Genomic DNA, 12805 nt, shown 5'->3' on the forward strand with positions numbered 1-12805 from the left:
CCGACCTTGATTTTTTTACACAAACTATCCAAGCTTGTAATTTAAAGCTAGTGAAACCAGCAAAAAATTGGCATTTTTCTAATAACTTATATAATTCAACTTGAACATGTACAATGTAGGAAAGAAAGCTGCGCATTTATGGTCGATCTGGTGACAATACAATTTATCATGCAATCATTTAAAGATCTAAAATTATTAGAGCAAAGCTATTGTAATATAACCTTAAGATAGACCTATCAAAACAACATTTTCTACTGTCATACAATTGAAAAATTCAAATAAAATAGGGACCGGATATTTGAGTCCAATAGAGTGGTCATCACTGGTATTAATAATCTTTTGTATACTGACATAAACAGAAACACAATCAATATAAGGTTCCTTAGGTCTATCCTGGACAATCTGGTGTGTTGATTAAAAAAGTGAACCAGACTTTTTCCAGTTCAGAATAGTCAGTTCAAGTTTAATCAATAACTCATTCGTTGCAACGATCATGTCTTTATAAAATGAGAATTAAATATTAATCCCATTTCACTGTGTTTTTAATTCCAATAAATAATCGACATATATACATGTTTACAGATCAATCTTAACCTTACCAGATTGTCTTCTTGTAAACCCTCTGGTTGGTGGTTCTGAAAAACAAAATATAAGCTATAGTAGAATTACATTTCAAAATAAATCAGTTCTGTATATGATTAAATATAAGAATGTGCACTGTCAATTACTTTTAGGTAATTCCCATGCCAATAATGGCTGACTTAATTACATGTACATTACAACTTCAAAAATTTCAAGTAAAGAAACAAAATTCATTAAGTTTTTAATATTCAAAATTTCAAATATATCCATGGTGATAGTTTAATAGACTTTTTTGTTTAATATCAAAGTTCCAAAAGAGGACATTATTTTAGTGTGACGCAATGTATGCATATATATGTATACATGTATATATGCATGGAGTGTTTGAGGTTAAAACTTTTATATGAACAACATCTAGTATCTTTAATTTCTAAAACTAACATTTTGTGACTGACTATTGATAAAAAAGTTGGTTTTATTTAAAATTAATCTCAATGAATATAATAAAAAGAAATTTATACTAGTTATTTTCCTTTTATGAAGGTATAAGTAGACCACAGGCTGTCACTTGGTTCATCTGTTTTCAGATATATACATATTTGTATTAAGATTATAACATATTAGAGACCTAGGGTAAATGACAATGAGACAGCAACCCCAATGACAAATTTGATATAAAGGTGTTTTAACTAATTTTAATGGAAAAGTGAAAAAAATGTTTTAAAAAAAGAAAAAAAGAATGGAAATCGCTTCTGGATGACCGCTTTCTTGAAAGATGTCAAAGCTGTACATGTTTATGCTTTTGTTTGACAAGAAATATAAGTAAATAAGTTAAATTACCACTTTGATTAAATTAGATGCTGTACACATGAAACATTATCTGATTATAGAGAATCATACATGGATCATTGCCCTTTTGAGTTACATATCTATTATTTCAATATTTATTAAGGATTTAGAAGAACCCAATCAACATTACAAGGAGATAAAATTACCAAAGGACATTGATGAAAAATGATATTTGTATGCAGTAATCTCCCAAGAGCCATAAAGCATCACAATAATGTGATGCTATATTGTTTGGCTATGATGCTATTTGAAATGATTTTCTATTTTTATTTTAGATTTAGTTACTGGGTGACCAAATGCAATGCTACATATTCTAGAATGAGAATGTCTATAAAACAAGATGATATATCAAAATTCCCTTTTACTCTGATTCTTCTATTAATTCACTATCATGATAATTAACATGGGATACCAATTAAATTGGTGGGCGTAAGTAAACAATGAATTTTTATGTTCAACAAAGTATATTTTTTTTTATCAAATACAGACTTTTGCAAATCCATATAAACATCTATATCTACAAAAATCAAATTTTCACTCGATCTGTGAAACTTGAAAACCAGATAATTAAATGAACCCACACTCCAAAATACATAACATTCGCATAGGGAACACTGCTACATGTATGTACTGCTGCAGAGATACTGTCAGAAGGCACTGCAAATAAGCTCTTCTGGTAACCTTACTACACAAGTTACCAAAACATATGCATTCTGTAGGAACCAAATTGCAACTATGTTTTACAAATATAAAAAGTTATAAAAAAAATAAGGATTTGTTGTTGAATTACATGTACATGTATACATACATATATGAAATAAATACTACCCAAATATTTTGAAAAACCTTTAAACAACAAGAAACAAATTACAAATGAATTACTGAACATTTATAAAATGCAAATTATAGATGACATAGAGCCAATTAGTAAAATGGTGACAAATACCTGTGCTGTGACCACTAACACCTCTCCTCCGCTGTTTACAATACTCCATAGATAAAAGTATATATTATTGACAGACTTAATCAATGAAATTTAATGAAGACTGCTGTGACAGAGAGTATATTGAACTACACAATACTGATGCTCCAGGAAATCAAATTACTGATCACAACATTTACTTGAGAGAATTCCCTACAAAATGCCATATTATTTAGAAGGAATAAATCTTTCACGTCTTTGCTTGGTATTTTCCTGTGCTTCGATACAAGAAATCCATTATATTTTCCATTAATGATTTGTCTTCCAATGTCTGCTATGAGTTTTGATGTAATATAACTCAGAATGAAACCCTATACAATTCTTGATGAGCAATACGTTTTTTTCCGTCATCCATAAACATGATATGTACGACAATGTGACAAGGTCTTGCAATAAATTTAGCTCAATATATATCTTATAACAATCGAATAATCAACTTCCTAATAATGAAATAAGAAATAGCCTCAATCTATAGTAGATACATTTATAGCACATACATGTATGTATACCAATACCACTAATTCTCTCAGAAACAGCTGAGGCTTAATGAATTGTGTGACAAAATGTTTTTTAATTCTTTTGAAACATCTTTGAAGGTCTATATACTAGCTACCAATGATACACTGTACAAACAGGAAATGGCAGTACTAGTTCTACGGATGCGAAAGTTGCTTTCAAGCTACTTCTAATCAACTACATACCAATTATCATGAATATAAAATCATTCCTTTCAATAAAAGCCAAGAAAACTAATTTCTTTAGGACAGACAGAATGGTGAAGAGGATGGAACAGTTACTAGACCTGCCAAAATGCACATGTGACATGGTTGTCAACAAAAGAAAACATATGGTGTCAAGGAATTCATTTAGATTTCTTATATTTAATTACCAGTCAAATGATATTTGATCTAAAGAACTGGAAAATAACTGCTAACAGATGCATTTGTTTTGCACATGTACATTCAATGACATGTTGTACTTAGTTACAATGTAGGAATAGGCCACTTATTAGATTCAGTATAATCAAAAGGAAAAATGGTTTGGTTTGCTGACTCATTAACTTCTACATACTGAATCAGTGTCTAAGGTAGGGGAACGATAAAGATGTACCCCCTCTGAAAAGTTGTGCCTCTGGGGAGTCTGGGCCTTTTTTAAGTATAAGAAAAGATCTAAAGTTTCGACTATGTTTATAGACTGTAACCCTATTGGCTAATCATCATTCATTAACTAGATGTCTTTAAAGCTGAATAAAGATACATCTACCTGATCTAATTGTGACATGTACAATACCTGTGTAGGTTTTAATCATAGCAATTACTACCTTAACAAATCTGTGTTCATTGAAGCATTGGTTCTCAAATGGTAGACATATTGATTTTACATCAATAAATTTATGATTTCGATTCCCAACTTAACTCCTAGCTGATCATCATATTTAAAGAGCAGTCAAAATTAATAGTTTGACAGATTGGATAATAAATATTAAATTAGAAGATGTGGTATGATTGCCAATGAGACAACATGTACATGTACACTCCACAAGGGACCCTCTGACCGACATGAAAAGGTTAGCAACTATAATGTAGGTCACTCATAATCATTTTAATATCTGAAAATCAGTATTCTCAGACTGAGGAGATATACTTGCACCTCATATCATGTAAATATTGTATAATGACACTTTTCCAGTCTCATTCTTAAAATTGTAATTTGGATAAAAATGAAAATAAATAGCAATTTGAATGCAAATTCATTGCATTCATTTACAAGTACCTTGTTTACAAATGGTATTTTTAAAATTATTTAACTTTTTATGTACATGTATATATATATATATGTATACGAAAAATTGCAAATAGATGAACAATTAACAGTGTTTTGCCTAAACTTTTCAACTGAAGATCAATTGATTGATGTTTCAATGTTTTTTCAACACTATTGTGCTATTTTCGACACATGGTAGTCTGTTTTTATTGGTGGAGGAAGTCAGAGTGTCCAGTCGGTTGGATTTCTGATAATCCCAATCAATAAGGATTGAGTCCTGACTCCAGTGCACTTGCCCCAATGGCTGGTCATGCACCTTTGAACTAACAACCGAACTTAAAACCTCAGTGGTTACAGACTAGTGATACACACACAGTAGATCTATACCACTCAGCCACAAAGGCCCCTTCTCAACGGAAGAAAATAGGAAATAGTTCACTAAAAACTAAAAGGTCAATACTAATCATGATGTGACATCATCCACATAAAATCTATAATCATGATAATATAGCAGAATGACCAGTATATACAGTACTCTTCAAAAATATCGATTCGATAACTTTTTTCTCCGATTTCCGAGTTTCTCGGAATCACACCGAGTACCGCGGATTTCACTCCTAAAATCCTCCAAAGATTCTCTCCCAACACCGCGTGGCTGTTAATTGGTTTATTGCCCATCGGATGTACTTCAAATTAACGACGCGTGACAACATAATTGGATTACCCAGATAATTTACCTTTGAACATTTAATCGATCTTGGTTGCACAGGTGTGCTTTAAAATCACGGTATTATAAATTGAACAAATGTTTTCCTTTCTTTGACAGATAAAGATGTGACAATATCATTTAGAATAAGATAATTATTATCTTTTATATTTGTGTCTTATGCCGTTATCTTTAAAATAGAACGTACATACGAAAAAGTATGAAGAAAATTGTTATTTTGTGTTTCTATTACAGTCCGGTCAGGTCATACATTGTGTTCTTTCAACAAGGACGATTTTGCCACAATTATTTTCTTTTATAACTTATTCAATAAGCAATATCAGCGCATTAATTGTTCATTATTAAAAAATCAACTGGCTAATAAAATCATGTTTTTTTTTCGGTAACCCGATTCATCGGATCATCAAGTAAACTTAATTTATTGAGCAATGTAAAATATGATGTTTCACCACCTCGGTACATTTATACAGACTTGAATAATTCAAATTACGAACAGAAACTGTTAAATGACAACTCTGTTGACAAAGGAAATAATTTCAAGTGATATTGATAGTGCTCGTCATTTTCGCATTTTACGGAACGGTTTTCAAATTGACGAAAGTATTTATATCAATTTCGTCATTTGAATTTGGAAAGTGAAAAATATTTTCACATTAATTATATTATAAATGTACTATAATTCTGGGCGATATCTTTTTGCGCCAAAAAGTAACTCATTTGCGCCACAACTTAATTGCGCCAATACATCTTTTGCGCCACCTAATTTTCGAAACTATAGGTATCATTTGCGCCAATAAAATAATCATCTAATTGCGCCAATTCTATTTATTTTTATTTATATATAACAACTAAATGATTGACTTCCCTCCTCCTTTATCCAGGCTTGGGACCAGCAGTTATCCGCAGTTCTAAAAAAAATAATTCTACCGGTGTTTGACAAGTTTATGACGCTCAATCATTTTACGTTTACAAAAGATGTTAAAAGTTGTGATGATAAGTAATCCGCTTATCGCTATCCGATAGGTCACTAATCCTTTAATTATTAATAAAATTTATCAAACCTCATAATTGCCCATCATAATATTCTATTCCAGTTAAATCAGTCATAATTTTATTTTTAAAATTTCCCAACCGCCTACAATTGGCATTTCTTTATCGTATTATCATGGTTATTGTCATTTGAATACAATCAGTCACCCCGGACAATTTCCATCATAATTTCAATTAATACATCACCAACTGTAAATCTATATTATTGACCATGGACATATAACTAATGTACTTTCTTTTTTGAAAGATAAAACATTAAAATTCAAATAGTTAAAAATGTGTTCACGTTTATTCGGATAAGAATTATATTTTCCCGATAAATCAATTGTAAAAGGACCTTCTGGAGCCTCAATACGATTGCACAAAAATGTCGTTCTGCAACTTTAGAAACCTTGAATGGACTTTCCCACGGTCGGCCAGAAAGGTCACATGAGTTTACTAGTACGCGATATTTTTTCCCGCCCTTTAAAAAACTCGTGCTGTGGATAACATTGATGTTAACTATTTTTAGCATTTAACATTGTTAAGTAAGTCAAGTTCAAGTTCAAGCCAAACTGTTGATAACTGAGATGTGTATCGTGGAATTGTCTTCGCACGGCAAATAATTGTTTTTAAAATCTTTTGTTGAAAATACACAAATTTACATTCATTGTGCGAAAGTTAATATTAAACAAAGACGAATTAATGCAGCTGGAAGTATTCCTGTTGTAACGGAAATGTATTATTATTCTGCTGTACTGCCAACAAATCGTAAAACGAAAATGCCGTAATTGTTAAGCATAACGAATGGTGAATAATATTTTCCTTTTTACTTGAATATACAAAACTTTCAAACACGTAATTTTATTTAACTGCTCAGATTAATTTAGCGAAAGTTTCCGGTTATTTTTACACAAGTATGCTCATTTCGTAAATAAAATATTAATTTACTGGTGAAGACATCGAGGTCAAAATTAAGTAGTTTTCATTTTTTATAAAACTTAAATACAATTGAAAGAATTAACAACAACATTTTGCTTTTAAATCTTTTATTCATTCCAGCAATTAGATAATCGTAAAAAGAAAATGCCGTAGATTTACACAATTAATACGGGGCAATCATTTTGTCTAATGAATGGTGAATAAATTTTCCTTCTTACTTGCATATATAAAACTTTTAGACTTATAATTTTTAAATAAAGACTTTAACTTTGAAGTAGAATATTTTGTTTTTCACATATTCCGCTATATTTTATAATCGTTTTTTTTTTAAAGCAAGTACATTAAGGTTAAGATATTTTTAGATGGGCTAACAAAAAATACGAAAATATTTTGACTTTCGTTTTTATTACCACAAATGAAACTTAATTAGTATAAAAGACATTTAAAATTATACACCTGTTTGACACTTAAACTGGTACAGTAGACCGGAAATATAATTCTTTATTACTTCAACCTTTACCTGTCAGGTAATCCAATTACCCATTCAGTCTTGTGCCGGTATAGATCAAAGTAGGATAAGGGCAATTAATTCCTCGGTGTAGAGAGTGAGATCGTTATCACAATAAACATTTACCTGATTTTGGGAGAGATTACTCCCAAATTCCTCCCAACATTTTGGGAGGAATATCGGAGTTTGTCGGAGTGGCTCCGACATTTTCCTCGGTGTAGGGTGTGGGAGAGTTGGTACTCTTGAACTGTACTGTACAATGTAAAAGAGCTGGGTAATTTAGGAAAATTTATATTTAGATCTTTTAAGCCTAGAATTCCAACTGAAATGTAAAAATAATGTTTGTGTATTACAACAACACCTTCTGCTATTCTGTCACATAGTTTGTGTTTATGTACATTTTGTATGTGTTGTATCATGTATTATTTATTGATGGTGATGTAATTCAATTGTATACCCTTAGTTTATATAGACTTTGCATTTTGGTAAAAAAGATGTAACCCCATGGCATTGTACATCGATTCATATTTATGTAAAATGTAATTACAAAATGTAAAATAATAAACAATACTGTAAATTCATAAATTATTGTGATTTTTCAAGAATGGACCAAAATATGTCATTTTGATTAATGCGATTTCGAAAAAAGTGCATACCAGTAACCATAACCAGTTTACATGGTTTATATTGTCAGTTTTCAGAATCCCAGTTCTTTATTATTGCTATACTCTGTACATTTTGTAACTGATCCTGTTCAGTTGCATAATTCACATGAACAAAAAACCTCGCAATATTTTCTGAATATACAATGTACAGTACATCATGTACATGGAATTTGAACAAAATATACATAAATTTGAACATCTCACTTGCAATTGCTGCTGTCACTGTAACAGCATAAGCATAATGTAGACAACCAAAAACTAAGTGTATTCAAAATTTTCCTTCAGGTTTTTTGGGGGGTCAAAAATTTCCAGCTACTATCCAGAATCAGAAGTTTCAAAAATTTTCCAGCATGAGTAAACAAAATTCCACTAAATTTCCACAAGCCTAAATACTTTTACTAGACTCTATTATAGGCATCTGATGGCTTGGTATAGGCTAAAAGCACAGACTTTTGATTTGAATATATACAGTCTTTTGATCATAAAAAGCTTCTGTCCAAAATTTCATGTACCATGTAGGTTTGACAATTATATACTAGATTTCTGAATCAACATAAAACACAGACAGTTTGATCATTCCTACATGTAAATTAAAAGTTGAAGCTACAAATACCAGAATGGAGGATTGCTTTTACTATATCATGTATATAAGTCTCCCTTCTACATCCATGACATCTTGACAATAAGGCCAAAATTCAAAATATGTTTGTTTCCCCTCCCCCCACCCTGGTCAAAATTAAGCCCCCGGGTCAAAAAAATCAATATTATTTTTTTTCCTGAAAATAATTTGTTTCCATTTTTGGAAAGTGCTTGAAGGCAGAAGGATTGATAATCTAAATAAATACACTTAAATTGAGCACAAACAACTGATAAATGGCCTGGACTGGACAAGTCAAACCATTCATGTGACAATGCTATGACAATCACATCCAGTTAAAAAAAAAAAAAAAAAAAAAGAACCTGCCTTCCTGGTCTGTTTACAAAGGGTAGACCCGGGGGAGGGGAAACAGAGATTCTTTTAAATGTGGCCTAACAAATTCAAAATTTGGACCTTATAAATAAAATATGAGCGTTTAATGCCACCTGCTACATGTACATAAAATAGGATGGATAGTTGAGCAAATAATTCTCTTTTTTTTGGGGAGGGGGATTTGATGGGCAAACCTGGAAACAGTCTTATCTGACTCAGAAATCTGATCACCTTTTGCTTTTCCCTGTATTTCTGGTTGGAGGTCATTTATCTAAAATGTACATGTACAATGTAGACATGTAAGGATAAGACTTTAAAAAAAAACATCCCAATAAAAATACCTTTGAAAATAAATATATTTTGGAAGATTCATATTGTGTCAGGAAACCGTAAATACACATATGTATAATATTAAATATATATACATGTATTTCAAAAATGTAACTTTGTCTAAAACAATGTTCAACATAAGAATTGAAACCAACAAATGAAATGCAAACAAACAGTAATTATAATCATGTGTTCTATTAATATTGTAAATACCTGGTCTCTTTTCTAAATTTGTAAAGGAAAAATGTTTGATATTATGCAAATGATGATTGTACAAATGTATGGCAGTGGCACAAATCAAATGTAATCAAATTAAAGATGCATGAAAATAGTCCCCCACTGGTTTTTTTAGGAAAAAAATAATACCAATGATCATATCTTCCTACACTATTTTAATAGCATGTCTAGAAAGATACAAGTACAAACAAAAAAAAACAATGTATGTAATGTATGGTCATATATGTAGTTCATTATATTATTAAAATGTCATAAAAGGGATTTGTAGATCTATGCGTGTACATTGCCTATGTAAATTTTAAAATTTGTTTGTATGCACATTGAACGACAAATTTATGTGACGTACATGTATATAATTTTTCTGACGTCAGACACTCAAATCAATCCATGTGTTCATAGATAGTAGATGTTTTTGTGTCCTGTTAAATTGTTTCTTTTAAAAGTTTTGGATTCTCATAAATTCTATGTATAACTTTTGGACTAGTTTGAATCTCGGTCTATTTCTGTAATTTATTCTTACATACTTTTGATTTTTTAACCCTGTATGCGTACATTGCCTATGAAAATTTTAAAATTGTTTGTATGCACATTGAACGACAAATTTATGTGACGTATATAATTTTTCTGACGTCAGACACTCAAATCAATCCATGTGTTCATAGATAGTAGATGTTTTTGTGTCCTGTCAAATTGTTTCTTTTAAAAGTTTTGGATTCTCATAAATTCTATGTATAACTTTTGGACTAGTTTGAATCTCGGTCTATTTCTGTAATTTATTCTTTCATACTTTTGATTTTTTAACCCTGTATGCGTACATTGCCTATGAAAATTTTAAAATTGTTTGTATGCACATTGAACGACAAATTTATGTGACGTATATAATTTTTCTGACATCAGACACTCAAATCAATCCATGTGTTCATAGATAGTAGATGTTTTTGTGTCCTGTTAAATTGTTTCTTTTAAAAGTTTTGGATTCTCATAAATTCTATGTTTAACTTTTGGACTAGTTTGAATCTCGGTCTATTTCTGTAATTTATTCTTACATACTTTTGATTTTTTAACCCTGTATGCGTACATTGCCTATGAAAATTTTAAAATTGTTTGTATGCACATTGAACGACAAATTTATGTGACGTATATAATTTTTCTGACGTCAGACACTCAAATCAATCCATGTGTTCATAGATAGTAGATGTTTTTGTGTCCTGTTAAATTGTTTCTTTTAAAAGTTTTGGATTCTCATAAATTCTATGTATAACTTTTGGACTAGTTTGAATCTCGGTTGTAAATGACGATTGTTCTAAACATGTACATGTATTTAAGTGTACAAATGTATACACCTTGTCGCTATTTGTTCACCAGTACTGGACATCACAAAGGTTCCTGTAAAATTTGACCTCACAATAGAAAATATCTAATACCACAACAGAAAAGTGATTGTTGTATGACATCAAAAGTTTAACTGGCGCGGAATCTCTGGTCAATCGAAATACCTTGTGGTAGATTTCTAAAAATGGCTATACATGTACACCTTATTGCTATTTCAATTTGTCCACCATTTCTGGACATCACACAGGTCCCCGTAAAATTTTGAAGTCATAATACAAAATATCTGACGCCACAATGGAAAAGTGATTGTTGTATGACGTCAATAGTTCAAGCAGGACAGATTGTTAGGTCAGCTTGGAATAGCGATAAGGTGTATTATATACTGAAATATTATAGCTATTCCCGGCTGCTTGAACTTTTGACATCATACACAATCATTTTTCCATTGTGGCGTCAGATATTTTGTTTTACATTTGTATGATCATGATGTCAAAAATTTTACGCAAACCTGTATGATATCAAGTTAATGGCGGACAAATAGCAATAAGATGTAGAGTTGACCCATAAAACTGAGATTTATTCAACCCCCAAAACAACGGTTCCTAGATGAAGTAGAAAGTAAGTTATAGGTTCTGATATGTCTTTAAATTAAAATCATGTGGATTTGTAATTACCCATTGGTTCATCAGAATCCTCATCATCTTCAGTCTGCATTGGTTCTGGGTTTGGCGAACCAGCAAATCTGACACCCCTTGGTTTGTCATCATCTTCTTCTTCATTGTTCTGTTCATTTAGTTTTGCAAAATAATCAGCAGCAAACTGTTTTAAATTAGGTGGTCGTTCTTTTAAAACAGCAACAGTAAAGTCTTGTAAAAGATCCGTAAGTCCTGTTGGTATTTCAAAATTCATGGTTAGAAAGAAAGTATAATCCTACAGAAATACAATTGATAATGAATGCAAATTAATCAAAACATCTAATAACACGATGTAAAACATCAATAGCTGTCAAGGGTCTTAGTCGCCCATCTCTGTTGAACGATTCGCCACACTGTTTCTATCTGATTGCCTATAATTTACGTCACCACTGTTTCGTACCTAATAATAATCACATTTGCTTTTAATTATCAAAATTATAATAATCAATTGATTTATTTTGGTCTTAAATTTTATAAACTGCTTCAAAATTGAAAAAAAAAGAAACAAGGCAATTATTTTTGATATAACATAATTTAATCTGTTGCACTATTTTGCTTCACGAACAATTTGGGCGGAAGCGCCATCGATTATGCACGTTCTAGTCACGTACATGAGTGTAACTGATAAAATCCTCTTATAAAACACAATTTTATATCGATCTCTTCTTAACTAACACAATTAAAAGTTGAGATTTTAATTATTTATTCTGAAAATATATCTTTAGCAAAACGTGCGTCGTCTGCTTAAATCAATGCGCATAACCATTAATACATCTGAAAACCTACAATTAAATAGAGACAATAACAACTAGCAACTGTACTTATATTGACGAGCCTATATGGTTTGTACTGAGTGTACACTTTCGTTGTTATGCTAGTTAAATGTCAAGGATTTCTCTACCACACCTTACTCGGAACATTTACTGAAATCTTTTATAGATAAAAAAGTAAAAAAAAGTTTAAAAAAAAGATATCAATTAGAAGGTTGGTCAAGGTTGGCCCTGTCGGCTGTCACTCGGTAGACTAAAACTTAGTGTCATTAAATACGGGATATCACATCCTAATTTTTTACAGTGATTTTTTTAAAAACCTAGATACAAAGCAAGCTTATCCATCTGTTGAATTGTCAATGTTCAATTTTTTCTTTCCCTATTGTTAATTTTCCTTTTTTGAGCGGTGATATAGTTAAGTCT

At 30.9% G+C, this 12805-nt stretch overlaps 1 protein-coding gene across 5 annotated transcripts in view; it reads right to left on the bottom strand.

Moving 5' to 3' along the window:
* The window catches only part of LOC134723190 (cAMP-dependent protein kinase type II regulatory subunit-like), a 47134-nt gene extending 35129 nt beyond the window's left edge, over positions 1 to 12005 (bottom strand). For 3 of the 5 annotated variants that reach the window (XR_010108009.1, XM_063586829.1, XM_063586836.1), the window contains exons 1-2: positions 11592 to 12004; positions 600 to 635 (exon numbers count right to left, since the gene is read on the bottom strand). Coding sequence is in view for 4 of the 5 variants with exons in the window: in XM_063586829.1 (XP_063442899.1) it covers positions 600 to 635; positions 11592 to 11826 (271 nt within the window). In the remaining variant the exon portion in view is untranslated. Of the gene's footprint in view, positions 1 to 599; positions 636 to 11591 lie in introns of all 5 variants that reach the window. The other 2 variants (XM_063586822.1, XM_063586844.1) reach the window with 1 other exon arrangement.
* Between the last annotated feature and the right edge of the window lie 800 nt (positions 12006 to 12805).

The sequence above is a fragment of the Mytilus trossulus genome, chromosome 1, assembly GCF_036588685.1.
Source record: "Mytilus trossulus isolate FHL-02 chromosome 1, PNRI_Mtr1.1.1.hap1, whole genome shotgun sequence".
Lineage (NCBI taxonomy): Eukaryota > Metazoa > Mollusca > Bivalvia > Mytilida > Mytilidae > Mytilus > Mytilus trossulus.